The 26,673-nt window shown below is 44.5% G+C and overlaps 1 protein-coding gene across 4 annotated transcripts in view; it reads left to right on the forward strand.

Annotated features, from left to right (window-relative positions):
• The window catches only part of PRDM2 (PR/SET domain 2), a 116,640-nt gene that overhangs the window by 40,249 nt on the left and 49,718 nt on the right, over nt 1-26,673 (forward strand). For all 4 annotated transcript variants that reach the window (XM_032863465.1, XM_032863462.1, XM_032863461.1 and 1 more), the window contains 2 exons: nt 3,965-4,117; nt 10,078-10,204. In XM_032863465.1, the coding sequence (XP_032719356.1) occupies nt 3,965-4,117; nt 10,078-10,204 (280 nt within the window). The remainder of the gene's footprint in view (nt 1-3,964; nt 4,118-10,077; nt 10,205-26,673) is intronic.

Raw genomic sequence — 26,673 nt, forward strand, 5'->3', positions numbered from 1 at the left:
ATTTTTCTCTTCATGTAGTCCTATGTTTAATTTTTTTTTTTTAAAGATTTATTTATCTGTTTGAAGGAGAGAGACAGAGCACAAGCAATGGGAAAGGAAGAAGCAGACTCCTTGCTGAGCTGGGAGCCTGCTGTGGGACTCAAACCCAGGACCCAGAGATCATGACATGACATGAGTTGAAGAACCGTCTGAGCCATCCAGGCGCCCCTGTATTCTTATGTTTAAAACAGAGATGGTGGGGGCACTTGGGTGGCTCAGTGGGTTAAGCCTCTGCCTTTGGCTCAGGTCATGATCTTGGGGTCCTGGGATCGAGTTCCACGTCTAGCTCCCTGCTCTCCCTCTGCCCCTCCTCCTGCTCATGGTCTTTCTTAAATAAAATCTTTAAAAAAACCCAAAAAGAAAAAAATGGTGTCATCTTAAACCATACTTTCTTTAAGTGGCTTTATTCAGTTGTCAGTAGTATTATGACTGTCTTTTATACCAATAAAAATATTCCTCCAGCTCTTCGTTGCCTTTGTTTTCTTCCAATTATAGAAATAATGTGTGTTCATTGGAAAAATTCTTATGGGCTATAGAAATATGTAACAAAATAAAAGATTCCACATAAACCAACTAATTGTTTACACAAAAGTACTTTTTAATGTCTGTTTAGTATTCTGCTATGTGCATGCGTTATCATCCTGAGCTAATCCATTGTGTTTTCCACTTGGCAATTAATGGGAAACAGTCTGTATTAAAAGACACCGTTGTTTGTTTGTTTTTTTTTTAAGTTTTTTGTTTTTATTATTATTTTTTGTTTTTGTTTTTAAAGGTTTTATTTATTTATTTGTCAGAGAGAGAGCGAGAGCACACAAGCAGAGGGAATGGCAGGCAGAGGCAGAGGGAGAAGCAGGCTCCCCGCCGAGCAAAGAGCCCCATGTGGGACTCGATCCCAGAACCCTGGGATCATGACCTGAGCCAAAGGCAGCGGCTTAACTGACCGAGCCACCCAGGTGTCCCCATACACTGTTGTTCTTGTACATATATCTTAGAATAGTTGCCAATTATGTCAGAGAATAAATTCCTATAAGTGTATATGCTAGCTAAAGTGTGTGTACATTTTAAAACTTTTTTTTTTTTGTTACGGACTACTAAATTCCATCCAAAAAATGATAACCAGTTTATTCTCTGATCAGCATTGTGTGGGGGGATGTTTGCTTTCTAATCTTTTTTTTTTTTTCCCTCTTAAAATCTTTTTTTACCAGTTTGATAGGTAAAAATTATTTCATTTGAAGTTAGTTTTTGACTATTATATTTCTAGTTTAATTAACTAGTTTAATTAAACTAATTAAATTTAATTAATTTTAACTAATTAAAAGTAAGTATAATTTTTTTTCATGAGGTTTTGGCCATGTGTGTTCCTTTGTGAATTATTTCTGTACATTTAAAAAATTGAGGTATTCCTCTTTTTCTGTGAAATAAATGTTTAAGTATGACTTAATTAATGTTTTCATCCATTTTGAAACAAAATGAACCATACATAAATAAGGAATTCACACAAATGGACCAGCAGAGGTCTGTGTTGACCTGGGGGCCAGGAAATTTGGGCACAGCTGGTATTGTCATCCTCAGGTCTGTGGGCAGACTTGGTGTCTCTCCCCAGCTGCCTTCTTTGACTGTGTGGGGTTTTCCAGCACCATCTCTGTTCGACCTGTTGATTTATGGATCTGTGTCAGTATGTCAGTGGGGAGTGGGTAGGACTGTGCCATCCACTGTGATAAATCAAAACAATACTTCTGATCCCCAAGCTAATCAAAAGTTAACAGAGACAGACTGCAAAGTACAGTTACTTCCTTTCCCTTCTCCTGTCATTGGCAAACATGAAGGATGTCTTGTAAAGATTTTAAAGTAAAGCCCCCTTGCATTGTAAAAAAAAAAAAAAAAAAAAAAAAATCTTGCATTGGGATGCTGTTTCTCTCTCTTTGTAACATGCCATTTGGGGACTTCCCTTTCTCTGAAGGGAGGGGAGTGTGTGTGCACGCACGTGTGTGTGTGTGTGTGTGTGTGTGTGTGAGCAGTTCGAAAAGGGATCTAATGTGGCACGGATAACTTTTCTTTAGCGTGGTGCAGGTAGATGTTCAGTAGAGAGCCAATTTCTGAATAAACTCAGGCGACAAATAAAGGATAGTGAAAATACTCTCCTTGGCATGGCACCTGTCACCTAGCTGGTGGTCCTTACCTGAGGGCAGTGACACATTCATATTAACAACATTCTTTTATCCTTTCCGTACTTAACTCATTGAGAGCCCTACGCAATGCCAGGCTCTGGTCAGATCTCGGGAGTGCTCCAGTGAACGAAAAGGCAGACGTGTCTTTTCTTCACGGAGTTAATGCTCTGGTGTGAAGATGCAGTCAATAAAAGAAGGAAGGAAGGAGATGATCTCATACTGTAAAAAAGTGTAAATGCTATGAAGAAAAATAAATCGGGGATATGGCTGGGGGTTGATGGGAAGAGAAGGATTTGTGGTTTTAACTGGGATGGTCAAGGGAGGTGCTGTTAAGTATGGTCCAGGTCAGACAGATTTGGTTTAAGTAAGTGGGTCATTTCAGGAAAGTCCAGTTGAACTCGTGATCCTCATTTTCCCCATATTAAAAAAAAATAATAATAATGAACCTGCTACATAGGGTTAAATGAGATGATAACAGAAAACGCCTGACATCTGACTCCCACCAGGAAAGCAGAATGGTTCGTACCCAGTGAGAGGGGTGCGGCCCCCCGATAGACACAGGCTAGGCTGCACAGGCATGCTCGAAAGGGCTGGGAGTGAAGAGTGAGTGCTTTGTTCCAGAGGGAAAGCTGCGGTCAAGAAGTGTGTGTCATGTGGGCAGGAGAGAAAAGAAGAAATGAGTGGGAGGGGGGTGTTGTGGCTTTGTAGGTAGAGGGAAGAAATGGGAGCACTGAGAGTCTTTCCTCCTCAAGAGAAATTAAGAGACGTAGTTCTTTTGCTTTATTTTTGACAGGTCTGTCAGCAGTTGGTCTTGTGGTTCTATTTCAGTGCGTCATTCAGTGTTTTATAGTCTAGTTTGGGGGAAGTAAAGTACACACCCACACATACACATACACACGCAAAGTATATACGTGTATATTAAAGTATACATATATATGAGATTTTACATACTTATGTTTACTTATATATGTGCGTATATATGTATGTGTGTATACAAAGATAAAAGTTAGAAATAGTTTCTAGTTAGATTTTCTGTAAAATGAGGGAATGAGAAGTGCCGGAAGCATGGCAAGGGTGGGCAGGGGACACTGAGATCGGATGAGTGGGTTTGATCTGAGTCCTGAAAGAGGGATCGCGTTACTGCTCTTCTCTTTGGAAGGACCCCGATACTTCCCGGAGTATGTTCCCAGCGCCAGAGTCCTAACAGATGATTAGGTAGAGAAGGTTTGGGGGGTCAGCTGAGGTTGCAAAAGCATCATGTGCCGTCATCCATGTGGAGGTTCACACTGCACGTTCACTCACTGGAGCAAAGGGACCCGCTGAACCGTGTCGTCCGGCAGGACGGGACCCCCACATTCGACCTGCAGAACCACCCAGAACACTCAGGGGACTTGGGTGCTGCTGGAAGCTCACTCTCTTTACACGTTACATTTAGGAAATAGAGGTCTCACTTGTCTTCGTGCGCACATAGTATTTGCAGAGCCCCGAGAGTTCATTACACATATTTGCTGTCGCTGTTGACGTTTAGGAGAAAAAAATGACTCCAGCCCAGACAGAGAAGTGACTGAATGAGGATTACCAGTTTTGGATCTCCGTTTTCATCTTTTCGTTTTCTTTTCTCCATTGCTTGTTTTGTTTCTGTGAAATGTTTTGTAGAATATTGTGTATCTTAAAGAATTGTTTTGAAAGTTGAAGATGGAAACATTTAAAAGACCCTCCTGTTTTAACAGCGGTGTTTCCTCCCTTCCTCCCCCAAGGTATATTATCCAAATCTGGGATGGATGTGCATTGACGCCACGGACCCAGAGAAGGGGAACTGGCTGCGGTATGTGAATTGGGCTTGCTCCGGAGAAGAGCAGAATTTATTTCCGCTGGAAATCAACAGGGCCATTTATTACAAAACTTTAAAGGTAAGAGTGTTGGAGCTGGTCTGCTGTGAGTTACTCTGCTTGCATTTTTGTGACAGACAGTAATGACTCTGCCGGCCTTGAAAGGATTTATGTCTGAAAGTGGTTCATCAACACATGGCAAGGTCTTTGTTTTAAATATACAGTTGCCACTGCTTTGTGTGTACCAAAGCATGAAGATTGGGTTAAGTAATTACATGCTATATCTTTATAGATACTGATGAGTTAAGCGTGTGGCAGCCACTTCCCTCCTCCTAAGATACAAATGCACCAGCAACTGTCCGACTGGCAGATTTATCCAAGCGTAGGAGACCCATCGCTGGCTGCGGGGCTTCTGTGTTAACTGAAAACACATTCTTGGTCTTCATTGTCAGTAACTGTGGATTAGCTTTTCATTTCCCTAGATTTTACTCAGAATGGAAGTTCAACAGAACGGGTTTCTTCTTTTTGCCAAGTTTTGGTTTGAGGACATTAATCGGTGAGATGAAAAGAAGAGGAAAGTCATATTCTAGAGTTTGTGGTGAGGTTGGAGGTCACTGGGTGCGTGCAGGGAAGTTAGCATGAGGCAGCATTGATTGCTGCTGCATTCCTGCAACAAGCAAGTCCCTGGTTCTGTCCCTGTCCTCGTGTCCTCTGAGAAGGTGACTCTGCACTGATCCTGCATGGGAATGTTCTCTAAAGAATAGATACGTTTACTAAAATTGCTGTGTTCCAAGTTTCTGTTTATTCACTTCCATTTAAGAATGTCCTAGATTGGGGGACAGTCCATGGAGACACACGATGAGCAAGCCTTGAAGACAGTGGTCAGCCTTGCTGCATGGTGAATTTTACCCGTATGGTAGCACTGGGACTTCTGGAAATTTAGTTAACAGAGAGCAGTTTGATTTTCCTTTGCTGTATTTTTCCTGTCATCGTTAGCCAGTTGGACTGCCTTTTATTTCATATACGCCCAAGTTCTTGCTTCTAGATCCTCCGGGAAATTTTTTTTTTTTTTTTTTTTTTTTTTTTTTTTTTTTGGTGGTATCTTCTCATGTAAAACATCTACTCCCTTCTCATTTTCTTTCTTCTGGATTGTAATAGCACGATCTCCTAGTAGGTATGACTGTGCAGTGCTGTTATACTGCAGTTTGAAATTGGATTCAGAACCTGATTCAAGAATTCATTCATTGTTTCTCAAACTGATTTAAAGGGAGAAGTGCCTCTGGTTAAATTGGTGAGGCAGAATCCTGATGGAGGTGAAATAGCAGTGAGGGGCTAAGTGGGAGAGGGGATCAAGGGAGTGGAAATGAGGGTCCAAGGGAGGAGAGTAAGCCCAGGGCGATACTCAGATGCTTTGCATTTCCTTCATCAGACTTCCAGTTAAAACACGTTCATCTCTGGTAGCAGCTCTGAGAAACACTGAGAATGGGGAGGGAATAGGGTTTGGGAGAGTGAGCTCTGAAGCCAGACTGCCAGATTAAATCTGGGCTTGCTTTTTGACCCAAGGCAAGTCACTGGGACTTTACTAGCTGTGTAACCATAGGCAAGTCACCTTTCTGTGCCTTCGTTCCCTTATTTGTAACATACAGATAATTACAGTTTTGACCTCATAGGGTTATTGCGATGGTTGCATAGGTTAGTAGAGGTAGAGCGCTAGTTTGTAATAAGGCTAAATGCTAGCTGTTATTTTTGGTGAGGTGGTACAGTCCTGTGGTTCAGAGTGGGGACTCTGGAGCAGATTGCCTTGTGAGCGAATTCTGGCTTCTGGATGTGTGACTAGGAGAAGTTACTTAACCTCTCTTAGTTTTCTCATCTGTAAAAAATGGAGGTAATAGTGCAGTTAATACAGTTGTTGTGAAGGTTCAACAAGCCACTAGTTGTAAGGTTCTGTGAACAGTTTCTAGCCTAACCTGAGTACTCCCAAGTGTTAACCAGTTGTACCATTGCTATTCTTTTTACCTGTCTTTGTCTGAAATAACATAGTTCTGTCGTTGCAGATGTCCCCCAGTCCTGACCTTTGATGTTTGCTCACGTACACACAAGACCTTTCAGATTCCTTGCTAGTGATTATCTCACTATAATCTTCTAGTTTAAGCTTTCTGTGGGTTAGGTTTTGTAAATAAATTACACGTGATGTTCCTTTGGGCTCTGTACAGCCTTCTCAACTATCACCCAGATAATTAGGAAATCTCCACACTAGCCTTGTTAAAAACTATTTTAAATTCCCAAAAGTTTGATGTTAGCCTGTCCTCTGTTCATTCATCTCTTCATTAGTTTGATAAATATTTATTGAGAGTCTGCTGTGAACCAAGTACTTCTGTTATAGTGAGTATAACAGACAAGGTCTGTGGTCTCGTGGAACTTCAATTTATGGATAATATACAATGAGTAAAGTTATAATTTTACAAAATTATATGATTTTATATCTGTCCCCTGGGAAGACAAGACATATAAACCCCGTCCTTCCTACTCTGCTAGCATGGGAAGGAGCCAGTCACAGAAAGGTCTCTGCAGGAAGGGCAGTCCAGGAAGAGGGGCCCGGTGGAAGCAAAAGCCTTGAAGTAGGAATTAGTTAATTATTTTTTATTTTTTATTTTTTTAAGGAATGAAAAAGCCGGTGTGTCTGGAGCAAGGAGAGGAATGGTAGATGAGGCTGGTGAGGTGGCTAGGAATCAGATCAGGTGGGGCCTCGTGGCCCACAGGGAGAAAAGATGAATTTCAGTCTTGAGTTCACCTGTTTGAGAGCTGAGGGTCTGACCCGTGACTTGGAAGAGTTCATGCTGGCGAATAGATTGTAGGTGGCTGAGCATTGACGTGCCTTGTGTATTCTTGTAATTCTAGAGTAGTTCTCTTATTTCGACCTAGTGTCAGGAATATTTATTGGAGCCCTTGCCTCTTCCTAATTGGTCTGGTAAAATTTCAAGTTTATATTTACTGATATTTAGATAAGAGAGTACGCTTGGTTCTGTAAGCCTGTCAGAACTCACTGGGAAAGTTGAAAGATCTTGAAGTCGTCTTGTTGTTGTTTTGTTGAACATCACAATACAATACATAAAAAAGAGGTGGTTTGGTTTTAAACTTTATTTTTTAAGATGTGTGTTTATATTTCCTGTGTTTAAGGACATAATTTTTCTTTTCTGAAATTTGGCTTACAAAATCTCAAATGTGCTAAGCAGTGCAGAAGAAAAAACAATGTAGTACCAAGCAAACAAGCACTGATTAAAATATATATATATTATTTTCCTCTTCATAAAGGTCTGTTAGTTGTGTCACTGTTTTACTATGAAGTGGGGAAGTGATTAGCTCTATAATACAGTGATCATCTCAGCTGCTAGCAGTTTTGAAGGTGTTCAGTAGCTAATAAATCAGGTTGCTCTTAACCTAGCTGTTCCTTAGCTATTTCGAGATGTTATATTATGGGGCACCTGTGTGGCTCAGTTGGTGAGGTGTTTGCTTTGGCTCGGCTTGTGATCCTAGGGCCTGTGCATCGGGCTTCTGGCCCAGTGAGGAGTCTGCTTCTCCCTCTCCTTTTGCCCCTCCCCCAACTTGTTCTTGCTCTATCTCAAATAAATAAACTCTTAAGAAAAAAAAGAAATGTTACATTAAATTTAAGAACAGATCTTGTTGTTTTATATTGTGTTTTGCAACAACAAAGGAGTACCCTCCTAAGTAAAGAGTTTGTGCTGATACTTATCTTCAGGCAGTTGCTAGTACAGTCAGTACTCTGCAGAAGATTGCAGTGGAATGAAGAGGAAACTTTAAGCTCTGAGTCTGGGAGGTATGTTCAGAATGTCCAGTGGGTGTCTTTGTGTTAACGCAAAATGCTGTTTGGGTTAGGGACATATTGGGAATACATATTTCCTCTCTCCTTCCTGTGTTTCTCTTTTACTTTGGTTTTATTGAAGACATCACTTATTTCTGTGAATGCCAATCATTTCAAATGTTACAGGATACCACCATTCCATAAATATGTGACTTATAACAGAAAGAGAAGCAGAGTATACATTTGGAACTAGAAATAGTTTATTTAAATAATTAGCTCATCAGATTGCCAAAAGATATCTGCAATAGCTATTTCAACTTATTAAAAGTTATATATTAGATTTAGTTTTTTGGTTTAGGTGTAACTGATTCAAGAAGGGAAATAAGAGTACCCTGGTTTAAAGATAAGAAAATGGCACATTTTAGTCATCTGTGGCCGGGGGGAGAGCAAAGAAAACAATAGCTTGTTCTTTTATTTTAAAGAATTTAGACTATCTTAAAATTCGGACTACATAAACCGAGTTCTGTAGAGAATGAAACAAAATAAAGTCTACTTTCAAGGGCTTTATTTAGACGAGAAGTTACATTAAAATGAGGAATTACACTGTTTCTAAACTGGCATCTTAGGTGGAATTCACCTGCATCCAAAACTGAGGGCTTCCTCTTCCATAATCCTAGTGCAGTGATCGAAATCAAGGCGCTAACACCGGCACGGTATTTCATTAGCTCATCTATACACCTTACTCACATTTTGTCAGTTGTCCAGCCGTGTCCTTAGAGGAAGAGAAAGTTCAGTTGCATTCAGTTGTAATGTCTTATCAGTCTCTTTAGTGTGGACAGTCCGTCAGCCTTTCTCTTGTATGGCCTTTCAGTTTTGAGAGAATTGGTCAGTTACTTTGTAGAATGCCCAGCAGTTTGGGTTGTTCATATGTTTCATCATGGTTAAGTTACCGTCATGCATTTAGGGTGGAGAACTCCAGAGGTGATGATAATCTTTCCTGTGCATTGTATCAGGAGGCACAGGGTGTTGATTTATCTCATTCTAAGGATACTGTTTTTACCTTTGTAATTCATGTTTTATGGGGAGATGTTTTGAGACCATGCTAATACTCTGTTACACCCAAAACTTATTCCTACTAGTTGTAGCATCTGTTGAGGAATCAGTTATTACTGCTATGATTACCAAGGGGTGGTTTTCTAATTCCATAATTTGTTTTTCTTTGGTTAGTTGGGATCTACTTTAAGAAAGAGCTTTTTCCTTTTTATTTATTTACTTCTTCATTCATTACATTTATATCAGAATGGACTGATGGATTCTTATTTTATTCGCTGGGTTTTATGTGCAATTTTACTTGTGTTGTTACCCTTGGGACGTTTTGAACAGATGAGTCATTGTGAGAGAAGCCAATGAGCCATGTCCTTAAATTCTGTTTAGGAATGTGATCGTCCCACTCGGTTATCTTCTTCTTTAGGATCTTCTGGGTGCAGTCAGCGTGGTGGCGGTCCATGTCCTCACCACTCCTGGCTCTTTCAGAGTTAATGTTTTAGGAGCATGGTCCCTGTGTGGTATTTATAGGCACTTCCTTCTGCATTTAAAAGTTGTCCGGTACAGAGGGCAGGGCAGTGGGTTCTCCTTGGGCCCGAGCAGGCTGGCGGCAGTGCCCGAGCGCAGAGTGCGGGACCTGCCTCTTCGCCCGGCGTTCCCGTGGTGTCAGTAGCGGTGCGTGTACAAATGTGCCGTGACTTCCAGGTCCCGCACGCTGCACTCGCTCTTGGCATCCGAAACCGACGCGGGTAGTTAGCTTTCAACACTTCTCCTTCCGAGCCGCCGGCTTCTCTTACCTTATGCTTTGCGTTTCTCCTGAGCCTAGATTTCGGGGGCAAAATGGTTGCGTGTCTTATTTTTCCTTCTGCGTGGGCAGTCGTGAGGCTTCGAACAGTGAGGTTCGGTGAGGTGGGGCCCTTCGGAGTTGACAGCGGAGCCGCAGGTCCGCCCGCGCGGTCCCGGGGAGAGGAGGCGGGCCGGGAAGTGAGGTCCTCCCTCCAGCAGAGGGTCCCTGCCCGGGGCCGCCCAGCCCCGCGGCCGCCAAGGGTTAAAGAGCCCTTCCTGCCGGGCTGGCCTGGCTAGCCGCCCCAGCTGGCAGCGCCGCCCCCGCCCCGCCCCGCCCCGCCAACAACCGCCGCTCTGATTGGCCCGGCGCCTGTCTCTTCTGTCCCCGCAGCCAATCGCGCCGGGCGAGGAGCTCCTGGTCTGGTACAATGGGGAAGACAACCCCGAGATAGCAGCTGCGATTGAGGAAGAGCGAGCCAGCGCCCGGAGCAAGCGGAGCTCCCCGAAAAGCAGGAAAGGTAGGCGCCCGCGCCGCCCCGGCTCCCCCGCCGCCGCCTCCGCCGGGCCGGATGCGGGCCCGGGCGGCGCCCGCGACTCTCGGTGACCTTCCCCGGCCCGGCCCGGGCCCGGCCCCGGCCCGCGATCCCGGTCCCCGGGCCCCCCTCCCCCCGGGCGGCTGCTGAATCACGGCCGGACGCCGCGCTCGGGCTCTTGGCTAACTTGGGGCCGCGGAGCCGGGCGCGCGAAAGTGAGCGGACCGAGCGCCGGGAGGCCCGGCCGAGGGCGACTTGTCACTTGGCTCGGAACCTCGGAACAGCGCGCTCCGGGTGGGAGCGGCGGCCGGTCTCTCCGGAGCCCTGCGCGCCCGGTATGTTCTCGGCTTTTTGTGCTGTTCGCCCGCGAGCGCTTCCGGAGAGGGTTGCGAGGGTGACAGTTCCAGGTCCGCAGATTCGGCGGCCTCGGGGCCGGCCGGGAGCGCGCGGGCAGGGCCGGACGCCCCGCGCTGCCCCGGGCCGCCGCCCCGGGCCGCGCCGGGCCCTGCCCCTCCTCTGGGCGCGGGGCCGGGCCGGGACAGGCCCCGCCACTCCTCCGACTCCGCTCCTCGCCGGGCCGGGCCGCGCTGCGCGGGATTGCAACACTCGGGGTGGGCGAAGGTCTGAGGGCGCCGGACCTTCTCGAAATTAGGCCAGGAACAAAATGGAAGTTGAAGAGTGCTGTTGGGTCACTCTTGACTCCACTCCTGCAGCTTTATTTTGTTTTACGGTGGTTTGGAACAAAAGATAAAGCGTAGTCACACTTAAAAAGGGGAGGGGATAATTTCTGGGTAGGAAAATAGTTTGGTTGGATGTATCCTATTTCCAGCTGGCATTCGGACACGTTGGGATTTTTTTTTTTTTTAATAAAGAATTTTAATGTGAATTCGTGAGTCTTTCATCGAGCCCAGTTTGAATATATGCCAAGGCACGGTATGGTAGTTTCTTAGTCGTGTAAATCCTTTTTTGTTCGTTTGGGGGTTTTTTGCCTGCCTTAGGTCTTACGTAAATTTTTGTAGTCATCACAACTTAGGGGTCCGTCCTTTACTCAGAACATTGCCACGTGAGTTGGGAAATCACTGTAAATAAAATCGTAAGGTAAAGTTGATTTTGGAAGAATGCAAAGAGAATGTTTTAGGCAAGAAGTCAATTGTGGTTTTTTTCCATTACATATTCTTTGTATTTCACAGTGTAATGCGAATACAACTAACTTATTCAAGAGAAAGTTAGTGGGGTCTTTTCCTAAATACATGTGTTCTGTTTATCAAATGTTACTTCACTGTTGTTTTAGGCCATTAAATGCTTTGCTCCTGCATCAGATGATCTGGGTCTAGAAAATTCCCAAGTGTTTCTTCTACTGCTGTAATTATTAAGATTTTTGTTGTTTTTAGGCTTAGGACATAATTGTTGGCAAAGCGTTTACATATTTCAGTTTGTTCCTTTATTTAGTGTTCATTTGTAAGTAATGCCACCAGCCTCTCCAGGTAAGTTGTGATTTGTTTACAGGGGTGGGAGTTGTGGTAGGGAGAGGGGGAGATCTTTACTCTGATACTAAGTATAATTAATGATATGTTTAAATATATTCATAGCTTCCTAGCAGCTTCTCTCAGGCTTTTCTCTGTTCAGCATATTTTGGTGTGTACGTTTAGAACATTTCATCACTTTGCTTTCTTTTATTGATCTCTAGATGTTTTTTCCTGCTCATTTCATTGGATGTGGAGGAAAAAAATGAAAATAAACTTTAGCATGTATTAGTGATACATGAATCTACACGTTTACATTTTTATAAACCTGCCTGGATTGCTGGGTATTTACATTGAATTAAGTAGTTCATGTTATCCTGTTATTATTTTTGTATTTACTCTGGGAAGCATATAATCCACTGAGTCTTAGCTTTTAATGAAACCATTTGGATGAAGCTCTCTCTGGGAACTTAATAGTCTGTTTTGAACAGCTTACTGGTAAAGAGTCCAGAAGTTGAGCGAGTTTAAATAATGAGTCAAACCTTCTTTGCTTTCAAATTAAATACTTGGTGAAAGCTAATTTATAGTTTGCAAAGACCTGAAACGGAGAACTTTTTATTATAACTTGGTTCTGTTTAGGTCTTATGTGTGACCTCAGACACTTAAATATTTTTTCGGGTGGTGATATCAGAGAGTAAATCAACACAAATTTCATTCAGTAGCATGTTAGCTTAGGAATTCTGGAAGCCAGATGTTGAAGACATGCAGCTGACAGGTAGACTGACAGTGGACCCAACTTCATTTTGGTTATGAGGCAGGCAGAGAGAAACAAAGGGCCGAATTCTTCAGAGTTCTGGGCCGAGGCTCCTTTGCAGGACAGCTGCTCTGCCTACAGCTGTGCCTTGCATGTGGCGCCTTTCAGAATTCATCCCATCATGAGATCATGAGGCGTGTTCTGGGCAGTCAGAAGCCCCACTTCCTTTACAAAGTGTCCTCTTCTCTCTCTCTCTCTCTTATTCTTTCATTCATTCTGTTCCTGTTTAAGTCCCTGCCGCGTGCTAGGCACTCTGCAAGGTTGAACAGTGCGGTGGTGAGCAGAAAAAAGCAGTGACTCTTGTCGTGTCCCCTGGAGTCTAGTTGGGGAGACTGACATTAAATCAGGAAGTTCCTGGTCTGCACCTTGATGGTTGGCATGGAATAGGCCTTCAGTGTATGTTGGCTGATTTGCAAACAAAACCCCACACAAACCTTGTAACGAAGGAAGAGAACACAGTGCTGGGAGAACATAGTTCATATTGTCTCTGACCAGGGAGCATGCAGTTTTGCCATGGGCCAAAGATGTGCATACTTGAGGTGTTTCAGACGAGAATTTTGAATTCTCAGTTTTGTGATTCATTCTAACTTTTTACATGTCTGAGTAGCCCGTCATGAGATGGAGCATAAGAATTTCTTGGAGGGGACGGCAGGTAGAGAAGAAGGGAGGGTTTCTTAGTGTCTGATGCTTCGGTTACTTTAATCTGCACCACAGTAAGATTGTGATTGGAGAAGTAACATAGAAAGGCCATAGTTAGAAGAATTTACCATCTTCTTGATTTGTGTCCTGTTTGTTACTGTGAGAAAATAAGAGATCGAACTTGCTTGTACAATAATGATTATTGGCAAAAGTTCTTTTAAAACACAGACTATAACAGCAAATTTGATGTTTCCCTGCTGTCTCCTGGCCACAGAAGAGCCTTAACCTGAAGTTCTTTCATTCTCAAAAAACAGTAGTGGCTCATATACATGGACTTAGCGGAAGGAATGTAGAACATGGGATTCCTGGGTAGAAACCAGGTGTGTGACTGGGGAAGTCACATCACCTTTCTGGGGGACAGTTTCCATAACTTTAAAAACCGGTGTTTTAACATGGGAGGGTCTCTGTACTGCCTGGCCTCATGGGGTTGCTGTCAAGAGCAAACGAGATAATAAAAGAGAGTAGTTAGCGCAGTGTGCGGGTCCACGGTGACCCGGTGACAGTAAGGGCCACCGAAGGAGTGTGGCTGATGGTTTGTCTCTTGCAGAGGAACTCTGAGTTTGTGACTCACTTAATCAGTCGGTATTTACGGAGGATTTCTGTAGGCCCAGGCAATCAGTGGGCCTCGCCACTGCTCTTCCATGGCAGAGTCTCGCCCTTTGCCAGTTCACCCTGATTTTTGACCTACTTTTAACCTATTGACTTTTCTGTTCGCAGCAAACTAGAGAGCAGAATTATTTATAGCAGCAGACAGTTTTTAGAGCTGATAGCTGGCCAGTAAGGAAGGCGGTTTATGACAAAACTGGCAGTGAATTGTGAAGAGTATGTCACTCCTTCAGCTTCCTTGAGAGGTTTAAATAATCCTTTATTAGAAACTGTAAGTAGGGACGCCTGGGTGGCTCAGTTGGTTCAGCGGCTGCCTTTGGCTCAGGTCATGATCCCAGCGTCCTAGGATCGAGGCCCGCATTGGGCTCCTTGCTCAGCAGGGAGCCTGCTTCTCTCTCTGACTCTGTCTGCCTCTCTGTCTGCCTGTGCTCGCTCGCTCTCTCTTTCTCACTGACAAATAAATAAATAAAATCCTAAAAAAAAAAAAAAAAAAAAGAAAGAAACTGTAAGTAGTCCCTGAGAATGCCACCTAGATTCTGGTATCTGTCTAGGTGACTTGTAGTCATCACAGATGTTAAATTACAGTCAGCTTAAAGAGGAAATCTTTCATGTGTCTCTGTAATCAGAGTCATTCAAGTAAAAAATCGTGGTGCCGTGAAGAACACCTTCGTTTTCGGTAGTTGCAAGTGTTTGGGATGTTTTCTCCTCCAAGGGTGACAGAGCGTATACACACTTGCGGTCAAGTGAGGGAGGTAAGAAAGAAATCCTTGTGCAAAATGATTTGGTCTGAGGCAGTTTGAGGGAAGGAAGTAAGCACTGACCTGCCTGTGTGGGCGACAAGGACCCCTGATGCTCAGAGAAGGGAGGTCGGCTGGGTGCGCTGAAGGTGGAGAGTAGCTGGGAGGACGTGCACAGGAGCCTTATGGGACTGTCAGAGCAAAGTGGCGAATGTCTGGAAGGTCTCCCTCTGCCTCACGTGACAGGCATTTGCTGTGTCTGTGTCGGACAGTGTGGTAGAGGCTGAAGTTACCGCAGAGAACTGGGACGACCAAGGTCCCTGCTCTCACGTAAGGTACCGTTCTGGAGAGCGGGGGATGGCCAGCCAGCCGAGGAATGGTGGGACTGTTGGAACGTTAGGTGTGTGAGCTCGGGGGGCCGGGGTGAGACACGGCGTGACCCTGAATGTGTACCCAGGGATGGCCTTTCAGAGGCTGTGACATAAACGACACAGGGGTGAGCCCCATCCAGTTCAGCTCCAGGAAGAGGGACCGATTTGGATGTTTGGTCAGCGGTTTGGGGAATTTATTGCCTCAGTCGGGGTGGGGGTGTGGAGGGGTCACCCAGAAACCCACACAAGTGTGTTTGCATCTTTTTTTTTTTTTTTTAAGATTTTATTTATTTATTTGACAGAGAGAGATCACAAGTAGGCAGAGAGGCAGGCAGAGAGAGTGGGGAGGAAGCAGGCTCCCCATTGAGCAGAGAGCCCGATGAGGGGCTCGAACCCAGGACCCTGAGATCATGACCCGAGCCGAAGGCAGAGGCTTCAACCCACTGAGCCACCCAGGCGCCCCAGTGTTTTTGCATCTTGAAACTCTGTTCTCCAAGTGGACGTATGGACCCCTTTTCTGCCAGGCATTGCTTTCGGTGGCTGGATTGGTAGGGAAGATGAGCGAGATGAGTAAAACATTCAGGGATGAGCCTGTCGCCTTTCTTAATGTAGCTCAGTGCAGGTCAGGCTCCCTAGGTGTTCTGGTTATGTGTGTTTGGGGTCCGGGGGGGGGTAGTAGCCAGGATCCCTTTGGGAGAGGACATGATGCTGCATTGTAGGGACAGCAGAGCACAGTGGAGAGGACTCCTGCAAAGGATGCTGAAGAGGGGAAGAAGGAAGGACCTTTCGTGAGTTGGGGAAGGAAAAACTTGGAAGGACATGGGAGGTCGTAGGCCACTGCTGGACAGCAGGTAGGAAGCAGGCGTAGCAGGAGGCTCCATTGGCAGTTCAGGGAGTACTTGGGGGCAGAGGCATGTGGATCAGGAGCCCTGAGCAGTGCTGGGCTCTCTGCTTTGGCCGAATATTCCTGTGAAGTCTCTGCCGCCTCCAGATTAGGAGATGGGCCCTTAGCCAGCTTGGCTGACCTGTCCAGACTCACTACCGATGGGTGTCAGAGTCAGAACTTGAATCCTGGTTTTCTGTGCCTCTGCTTCTACAGGATATACTGCTTTTCATCCGCTTGTCCCCAGGGTGGGCAATGGCAGCAGACGGGACAACACTGGTTCCATTTAAAGTGACCATTTGAGGGTGCCCATGATAAAAGCTGAGAACAGGGGTGCTTTGGTGGTGTTTGCTGTCCTGGTCTCCCCTAGCAGCCCTCCCTTAGCAGCCGATGGCTCTTTTAAGGCTCCCTGGCCAAAGCTGAATGGCAGAGGCCTGGCCATGAAGCCTGAGGGCGATGGCAGAGGGCCCTGAAACTTCCTGGTGTCTGGTAGGCAGGTCCCGTGCCCACTTCCTTGCGGGGCACTCCTTGGTAGCCCCTTCACAGGTGCTGGTGCAGGGTATGGGGCAGTGGGAGGTAGTGATGTTCCCGTGGAAATGTGGTCCCAGCGTTAACCTGTCACGTTGGACCCAGGAGAGCAGTGTCCTGGCTGATTCCCACTGTAGCTCTCACTTCCTTCTAGCTGAGTGATGCCTTTGCTGAGCGTAGGGTCCCATCTCTGATGGGTGCCTGCTACGTGGATCCATGCTGCTGTTATGTGGGCCTGTTTTTAAAAGCTTGAGACAGCTTCGATACTTTTTCAATAGTAGGAAGCAGTGTGGAGTTGTTTTGTTTTGTTTTTTTAAATTTCTAATTTTATACTTCTGCTACTGACTCGCTCCAAATTTAGGTAAGAAATTGGTGAGTAGTTGTGCCTTTTTTTTCTTTTTAAGATTTTATTTATTTATTTGAGAGAATGAGAGAGAGCATGAGAGGGGAAAGGTCAGAGGGAGAAGCAGACTCCTCACTGAGCAGGGAGCCCGAAGTGGGACTCGATCCTGGGACTCCAGGATCATGACCTGAGCTGAAGGCAGTTGGCTAAGCAGCCCAGACACCTAGGCGCCCCAGTGGTTGTGCCTTTCATCTTTGCTGTGTATCACTTGTTCATAGGGAAATTGTGTGGATTAACTACAAATTTTCAAAGCATTTTGCACATTTTTCAACTGTAGTTCAGTGGATGAACTTGGAAAAAATCCCAGTACATGTCACAAGTAGGCTGTTAACACTGTTTCTCCTGTCCCTATGTAAATTGGAAGGTAGGACTTGGCCTGATGCAGAAAATAGGTTTGATCATGATTAAATTTTCTAAAAGAAAAAAGGAAACGAGACCCTTAATGTGGTGAGTTCAAACTAGTTTGATTTTTTAAAAATTTGGTTATAATTTGAAAATAAAAAATTACGGATTAATTGCTTTTGAAACTCAGTGAGTGCTTCCTTTCCGTAGGCAGTTTCCTGTTCTGGTTTACAGAGGGGCTTCTCCACGCACGAACTTAGCAGAACTACAGAAAGGAGTGTTGTCTTGTATTAGAGGTTGCCTGTGAAGAAGCGAGGGATAGGGTGAGGCCCCCAAGGGCATGGTGCGGCGGGTTCTGCACACAGCCTGTGGCCGAGGGAAATGCGGGCCGTTGCCCTCGCAGGTAGACCCGTCTGGCTGTGGCGGCCCTCGCATGACCTGTTTCTGTTGTACCTGCTGCCAAGGACAGTTCTAAAGTTTGGATTTGATTAATGTTAATAATCTGGTTGGCGAGTTCAGGGACTCCGAATGGCACTGAGAAGCAAGAGTTCTTGAAAAGCTTGCTGTTGTTTCTCCGAGTGAAAAGGATGAACCCTGAAAGTAGCCAGTTTTCTTTATTCGCGCTCCATTAAACCAGCGTCCGACAGTTGGGGAGGTCCTGGTCCGATTCAGTGCTTATAATGGGTTTTGATAGGGACGTCTCTGGTGATCTGACACTTCTCTGCACATCCTGTCCTTTCGCGATGAATCACAGCTTTTTGTTGACGGTGAGGGTGACAGCAGTGGTCAGCGGTCAGCGAGTTGCACCTGTGCCCTGCACTGTGCTTGGTTCCGGAGACAGCACTGCTGAAGGCCCTGCTGGTGGCGCTGCCGGGTCGCGAGGCTGCTTCTCCTCCTGGGTAGTTGAGGGCACTGGGGCTCCGGGGGTTATGCGGGTGGCCCAGGTTCACCTTGGCTCCGCCTTGCCTAAATCTAGTTTTTATTCATAATGTTTCTGAGTAGGACAGTCATACTGAATGAGTAGCAGTGTTTTATAAGGCTTTACTAATTAGCTGAGATGAATGTTTGCTACTCACTGTAGAATTGCCCACTTTAATCCTAAATAATAAGGCAGTGTGATTAAGTGAAGCCTTTGGTATTAGAAAGCTCACTTATGCTGAGAACTAATGCCTTCAGTTATTCTTGCCTTGGGGCTTTATGGATTCAATAGATTTATTGTATTCCTTTGAGCACCTCAAATAAACAGTTCTTAAAAACACTAATAGATTACATTTTGTCCCTTGTTAGCCGTCATCTGTTAAGTGTTTTTTCAGTGTCATTTGTTGGTTTGGGCTTCTTCTGACTGTTTCATTTTTCCTAAGTTTTATATTCTTTTTGAAATCAGTTGGGACACCTGCAAGAACGGAGTGAGACGTTGCCTTGGTCTAAGTCCCTCTGCAGTGCGGGCAGGTTGTGGGTGGCGGGGGTGGGGGACCCTTCCAGGACCAGGGAGCTCCAGATTTCAAGAAGATGCTGATGTTCCGCTTCCTTCTCCACACCACAGTTCTTGTGTTGGGAATGACTGGCTATTGCAGTGAATACAGTGTGATTTTGAAAGTTTTCTTAAGCTGAATGTTAGGGAGATCACGAACGTGTTTTAATTTACGTACACTCCCAAGAGTTCAGTGTGGGAGCTGGGGGTATGTGCAGTGCTGATTTGTTGTAGACTTAAATCATGCTTGTTACTTTCTTTCACTCTTAAGATGTGACAACGATGAAAAATAGGGATTTTGTCTCTTGTTTTTTTTTGGGGGGGGCCAGAGTGTTTATTTGGGGGGTGGCTTTTTATCTTTTATTTGTTCCTTTAAGGGGAACTCATTTGAACTGTTGGAAGCAGCACTTTCTTAAGAGGTTTTGTTTGCTCTTAAAGCTGTTCCTGTCCTAGTGGCTTGACTCATTCAGGAGGAAAAGCATGAAAAGAAACCAGGAGGAAGGAGCTGCCCTAACCTGCCTTTGTGCTCTAGTGAATTTTCCTCCAGAGGGGCAGAGGTTGATTTCTTAATTGTATTTACCCCCTCTAGAGTCTTTGGAATACTAAAAAGTTGTGAAACTTTTTTGAAACTTCCTGAATTTGTAACAAAACATAAGATGGCCTTTTCTACCTGAAACTTTTAATAAGAGTTTTTTTCTCAGTTGTTCCTTGAAGATTTGGTCATTAACTAAGGTCGTTAATGCCCCACCCCCATGCCGCAAACACACACGGTAGACTGGACAGAACCTCTGCCTCGTAATCTGTGCTTTTTATTTTTTCCACAAGCAATTTCCTTTCTGTCTGTCCTTTCCGCTAGAAATTAGACGGTAGCTTTGTTTTAAAAGGTTAAAACTTGACACATATATTAAGAAGAAAAAGTTCAGAGGGATTATGGGTAAGAGACAAAATTCTCAGCATTCTGAGCCCTCTGCTGTACCAGTGTCCTCTTCCCATTTTTGTGGTTATGACCCTGAAATTTAGAAATATTCTTTTGATGGGAATTTTCACACTAAGCTCTTACATGTATAGTTATTTTAAGTATTATGTATCAATACATTTTAATATGCATATTTTAATATACACAATCATTTTAAAATACAGTCTTTGAATAGTTTCAGAAGCTAGTGACTTACCCTAATGATAAAATAATGATACTGTATGTGTGTGATATATAAAAATACCAGTTTCTAAAATAAGATTATGACATTCACAATTCTTGTTAATTTGATACTTGGGAAACTTTCCCGTTTATATGTTCTTATTAATTTAATCAGTATCTGAATGACCCAAACCTAATCTCATCCTTAATAAATTAACTGCATGTTACCAGTTATGTGTAGTTGCAGAGAATTATCTTTGCTTTGGTTAAAAAGAAAACCAGTAAGTTCCCACTTAGGCTAACTCCCCCTCCCCCCATTAAAGCTGTGGGTGATCAACAGTCTTTCCCCTTGTATTTCTAATCCGTCCTATTGGGGCAGTCTTTTGTAGGTTTCCTGAGACCTCACATGCCACAAAAATGAAGACAAACTGGTTTGTTCACCCGTTTAGAACCCCAAAACCAGTCGTGTGCCGTGTTTGAAGTTGCGATACAGTTTAGAATGGGCAACCCTGCAAATGCCTGTGCCTTTTTTTTATTTTAGTTTTTTCTACTGTTTGGCTTCTTAGGTTCAGTTTTCATTCTCTTTCCAGTTGGAGGGGTAGAATATGCCTTTCTGGTTCTGTATTTTTTGTTAACATAAGAGATTTTTAGACCCTGTTACTCTTATAATCACGTGACTGCTGGCGTTAGGCAGAGTGTCTGAGGGTCCTTGGGAGGAGTGAGGGCTTCCACCTCCATCTCCTGCCTTGGGTACCTTCTGTGAGCAGATTGATGTCCGCGTCAGCACAGACCCAAGACCGAAGCCTCACATTCCTCTCTCCTGGGTTCAGGCCGCCGGCAGCGCGGTGCTGGCCTTTCACACACGGAACGCTCTCCTCCTGCACTTCCACGTTACGGATTGTACAGTGGCGTTGAAGTTACAGTTTCCCTCTCACTGGCATTCCAGACAAATAACCAAAAGGAAGCGTTAGATATAGTCTCAGTCTTGTTTGGATTTTTGAACAGGGGGCTTAAAATCCCAAATTCGCTTAAGTAGTCTGATTAGCGGCTGAATATCTATCGTCATAGGAAGTTACCTTCCTTGTGTGTGATCGTGTTGTTGATAACAGGATCAAATTTGGGTGGTAAGCTTGACATTTATAGTTCTGATTCCATCAAAATTACAGATTCAAGAGTTCAGAATGTAAATGTAAATTACCGCCTGTGTGCCAAGATAAATTCAATTTATGGTTGCGCGAGAGTGTAGGAAATGTTACATCAAGAAGAAGCGATGCTGCACTCACGCTCTTCCTGGCCCTCTCCAGTTCAAGGGAGGCAGGATCCCCCTCAGTCTCACGGGCAGCTGGCAGAAAGGGCGCGGAGTTGGTAAGCTTTGTTTTCTCGGTGGACGGTTATCGTGCTCCCTCCAACTTCCAGATCCGTGCTAGAGTACGTGAGTACACTGCCTGAGCTCCATTACTGCTTCTCTGAGCGTTACAACTTGATGACTGCTTTGCACATGGATAACCTGTTTAAAGTGAGCCTGAGCTGTGTGTGTCTGTGGGGAGGAGAGGAGGGAAAAACTGCTGACCTAGCTGTACCGCTGAGTCCTGGGAGATGTACGATGTGTGGACTCCATTGTGGCGTGCCAGAACATGGCCTTGGAATTAGGAGGCCGGCTTCGTATCCCAGCTCCACCAGTTAATAGCATTATGACTTTAGACAGGTTACTCCACGTTTCGCTCTTCAGTTTACCTGTCTGTAAAATGGGGATAAGATTGACCTTGCAGGATTGCTGTGAGCATCCAGCGAGATCCTTGTAGGAATATGCCTGGCACACTGAACCTTGGTCCGTCCCATTTTAATTGGTGGGCCCTGGCAAAATGAGCTCTGTGGTAATTCTGTCCATCCTTCGGTTTGTTGTGGCCCTTCCGGAAAAAATAAAGGAATAGTTGTAGCATTTTCTGATACGGCTTTTTGTTGCCCAAATGAAGGGTTTGCTGTTTTCGCGTTCTTTCTTACCTCTGTGTGGTCCAGACCACTCATGACTCCTGTAGTGTTTTGACCAAATTTTGTGTGGTTGACATTCTGGGTGGATTTGGGGTATGTTTTCTTAGACTTTAAATGATCAGACAGCCCCAACAGTAACTGTGTGGGAGCAGTTTCCTGGCGCATGTGACCGATGAGGAAATCTGTCATTTTACGTCTCTCTGGATGTGCAGTCAGGAAAAAACAAGAGTGTGGAAGAGCCGTTTTCTTACAGGTTACTAGGGAAGCTGACGGCAGCACCTTTAAGGAAACAAGTGTCCTGATGTTCTGTGTAGCATTTCTCTTGAGCAGGCTAAGGAGTGGGGGCTTTCTCTGGGGTCACACAGGTGTCCATACCCCTCAGCGTGCATGTTTGCACGAATTTAGAGCTGGACTCTGTGATGACGCAGAGGTCCGTGAGCCTCCAAGTGCGGTTATCTCTGACTGCCACGGGAGAGGGGCCTTAAGTGTTGGCTGATCTTAAAAGGGTCTAGGGTTTCTTTCCCAAAAGATTAAGAACCACTGAGTGAACTGTTCATGTTTAGACAGTTGGTCAGAAGCAATAATAAAATCAGTAGGTTGCAGATTTAAAAAACTGAAATGTAGTCACAGCTTCTGTTCGAGCATTACTGTATACTGATCGATGTGTTAGTGAGTGTTTGAAGCACTGAAGTAAACTTCTGTCCTCGGTTGGACTTGTACCTTTCCAGAGTGACATCTGGGTGGGATTGTGTGAATCACTGGAGAGCAAATGAACAGAACAAATGGATGAATTCAGAATTGTTAGTGGAAGCAGAATGTCATTGTCTTCATAAGAAGGAACATGTGCTGACAGTTGAGACTTGTAGGCGTGGGGTTTCTGTAATTTGTTTGGTAGAATCTACTGTGGCTAATCCTTACAATTGATTCCATTGATGGAGTCTTTGTCAGGTGCTGTGCAAAGTTCTGTTTCTACATTACCTGATTTACTCCTGATGACAGTCCCAGGTAGTTGTCCCTAGTGTGTATTATAGTTGGTTCTTGTCTGCCTTAATCAGGGTTACTTCTACTTAGATCATGGCCCAAGGTGGTGCTGTATAGTTTGTTTTGTGAATTTCCGTTTTTGTGGGTTTGTGCCCTTCGAGAACCTATTTTATACCGAGTACCACTCCCAGCACACTGGGGAGGGATAGGAGAGCCCATTCCAGAGTCTTAAGTTGGGGTATGCTCTTTGCAGGAAAGATGTATGACTTTGGGGGCACAGGAACCTATTGGGAGCAGATGGAATGGGTGGCTGGTGTGAGAGGGAGACCCTTCTCCAGCCTCAGGCCCCAGCCTAGGAGGCAACTGTTGAAAATCCTAGTCCTTGGTGAGCCCTTGCCCCCAGGCTTCCTCTGTTCCTTGAGGGGTTTTATTTTATCCCTGTGTTGGTGAAAGAGAGAAGCATCAACTCAGGAAAATGTGGCGTAATCCTGGGACACCAGCACTGAGAAGATTTCGTGTTTCAGAAAGGCTGCCATGTCAGTGCTTGGGATTCCGTGGCTTCCACGCCTGAGCAGGGCCCCGGCTGTGCATGTGTCCTTGCTTTGCCGAGCTGGCTGCAGATTGACTTCATCCCCTCCCCTGTCTCTTACTGTCCCTTCCCTCCCGCTCCCTGACCTCCGTGGCCTTCCCTCTTCCTGCTTTCATCCTCCCTCATTTTTACTTTTAATGAGATCAGATTCTCTTGAACATCTTTTCCATTCAGCATTTGCTTCTTGTTGACATTAGGTAGGGCCTTTCTGCAAAGGGACTTGCTTTTCGCAAAGTCGGATGTAACTTCAATTTTAAGTTCCTTTGGAGCAGCCATCTTTGTAGTTATTTATATATATAATTTTCCCTGTAGCTCGTAACAAACTGTCTTGTAGATTATAAGCATCCAAGAAAAATCAAAACACTTCTGCTTCACCGTGGTTCCAGAAACTTAGTATTTGGAAGGAAAAATTCTAATATTGCAAGAATTGAGCTTGAGCTAAATTTGAACAGTAATCTGATACAGGCTGGTGTGTCTGAGTGTGAGATGTAATGTTAAATAGACTAGTTATAACTAGTAGGATTTAGTTTTTAGGTTCAGATCTTAAAAGAAAAAAATCTCCAATATAAATGTAATTTGTGGCTTAAATAATTACTTTATGAGGAGAACACATTCTAGTTCTTTCTCTGCTTGAATCTGAAAGACAGCATTTTGAGTTATCAGAGCGGGCAAATTTGTGCTGGCCTGTGCGCGTGCATACACCTCTAGAGGTCCAAGCCCGTCCTGGTGGAGCGGCGACGTGTCCATTCACAGGCTCTGGTAGAGATAGGTCCGCAGGTGTGGAGGCCAGAAGACGGTTGAGGTCTTGGAAAGAAGAGAACGAGATTGCTTAGCAGTAGTGACAAATAGCCTTGAAAATGATGCTGGAACAAAAGTGTCTCATGGTAGATCCAAGTGATGAGTAGCTTAGTATCTCTGTAGATTGTTTTATTTTTATAACCTGTTTCTTAAACCTCTGTCAAACATGGCATATTAATTTCACATTTTTAGGAGAAGCAAAATAAAAGCCAGGAAACCGTACTCTCAAGATTATCACCGTTGACTGCCTGCCAGCACGCTGACCCTTCACATACACCTGGGAGGCACTCAACACGGTTATTTAAATTAGATTTTTGATCTAAATAATGAGGGATAAAATAACCGAGTACAGTGAAACAAGAAAAACGACGCAGGGTGTGTGGCTGCTCAAAAGGAGGAGGGAAATTAACTTTCGGTTTGAAGTCACGTGATACATGGGGAAATGAGTTGAAGACGACCTGCCAGAAGGTTAGCCGCGGTGATTTGAATCGTGAGCAGTGTCGACTGCTCAGTAACGTCTCTTCTGACTTTTACACTCCCTTTCAGTGTGTGTCTGTTGTGAATTTTTGATGCTTTTTTTCCTGGACACTTAGACTTGGTGTTCAGGTGGGAGATCGAAGAGAAGCTCCTCGGTACTTTCTGCTGTGTAGGCAACATAGACCATTGAGATCTTTTCCAAATTGTACTGTTACAAAATTGCATGTGTTAATCTCAGCCAATAGTGGCCATTTTCAGTTGGCTCATTAACTTTGCCTTTGTTAGCTGTTTCTTTCAAAAATAACGTATTCATTTGTTTTTTGCATACTGTAACCAGATGTTCATCTAGAAAAACGAGAAAATACAAGCAGGTAACCTACCTTCCTTAGTGATGAGGCTTGACCCCTCTTCCTCCGAGCATTTCTGGAAATCATTGCAGATAATGATTTTAAGTATTGTAATGGTGTCTTCTCTCAGATTTATATCTAGAATTCACTTCCTGAAAGTATTTTTAATCTAAATTTCACAGTTAATTCATCAGGATATAGTTCCGTGAAATTCATCGTAAATGACTTTCCTTTCAGCTGAGGATGAGGAATTCCTGAGGGTGTGGCTGTGCGCTCCTCTCTGGGGGTTGCCAGGCGCAGACCACACACCCCCTCCCTACGCAGCTCCAGTCCCTGTTTGGCCTCCAGGGACTGACTCTTGGAACTGGAGTTAATGTAGTTGCCAACACACGTTTTATATGCAGGGTTTTCCGACTTGAGAAACTTTTTTTCCCCCTGTAAAAGAAAAGCTACTGAAGATCCCTGAGAAAAACCAGAACCCTAGAAATTAAAATAATTATAAAGTAGAACAGGCTGGTAGCTTAAGTTTCAGAGGTATTTAGTTAGTTAGTCTCTGAAATCATTTTGTTCATGCCACAAGACTTTGAGGTTCCAAAGAGTATAAGGAAATGTAATGGTTTCTCAATTTGAATTTATCTGAATTTATTTGGGGAAGTATTTTCTGGTATTTGGGATTATGCAGTCAAAGCCACTAAAAGCCTTTTTTAGAGAAACGAAAAGCTCCCTTCAGATGTGATCCTTGCTGTTCCTCCCATGAGCCTGGCATGTGGATGAGTTGTGGGCCAGACCCTCCACAGGGTGCAAAGGCTGTGCATCCCCCCAGTGCGAGGCAAGCATCCCAGGAATTTACGCCGGGATCTGCGGCACTGAAAAATCCAGAACTTTTCCATTGTTTCTGTTGGAAGCAAAGCCTAGTGTCCTGTTGTAATACTATGAGCAACTTAAAACCAGAGAGGTTTTATTTTTACAGTTTGTCTCCAGGATTATAGACCGCTCTCTTGGCGAGTCTGACTACAGAAAAAGGTTGAAATTATGCCGAAGCTGCTTAACAGAATAGTTTTACTATCAGGTACATTTTTAAGTTATTTTAAGTATAAAAGTTATTTTAAGTCTAAAGGAAGTGTATAGCATATTATTTTTGTGAAAACCAGTTACTGCCCGGCATCTTGCCGGTTCGAAGTGTTTCCTCCCAAACGCTGTGGAGAGTCGGGGCTAGGCTCCGAGTGGCTTGTCTTCCCCGAGTGTCACCTTGGGCAGCCGTAGCGGCCACTCTGACCATCTGATGGACACACCCCATCCTGTGTGCAGCTGGGCTGACCTTTGCTGGAGCCTTTCTGGCCGTGGTTTCAGAGGCTCTGCTCTTGCCTCAGTCCTGCTAACCAGTTCCCGCTTGTCCTCACGGTGACTTCTGCTGACTTCACAGAGTCATCATCTTCTGGTTTTCTTTTTTAAGCGCACGTTAAAATTATCAAAATGGACTGTTAATTCCTTATGGAAAACTTACGTGCATACGTGTTTCCAGCTTCTTTCCTCTGTACTCACCAACACTAACTGTAGAACATTAACCAACCCCAGATAGAAAACTGCTGGGGTCTGACTCTGTTCCCTTTACCAGCCTCCACGGAGCATCTCGGTCATCATCCTTTCAGCCATGACTTTGCTGTCATCCATCGATGCCCTTCCTCACTACCTGGTCTGTTAGAGATAGAGTGTGTGTGTGTGTGTGTTTTAATACTGTGAAGAAGTCATTTAACATGAACTTTATGCTTTTTAACATTTTCTAATTTATTTTTTTAAGTTCACGCCCAGCATGGGGCT

Source organism: Lontra canadensis, unplaced genomic scaffold, assembly GCF_010015895.1.
Source record: "Lontra canadensis isolate GAN:19392208 unplaced genomic scaffold, GSC_riverotter_1.0 scaffold25, whole genome shotgun sequence".
NCBI lineage: Eukaryota > Metazoa > Chordata > Mammalia > Carnivora > Mustelidae > Lontra > Lontra canadensis.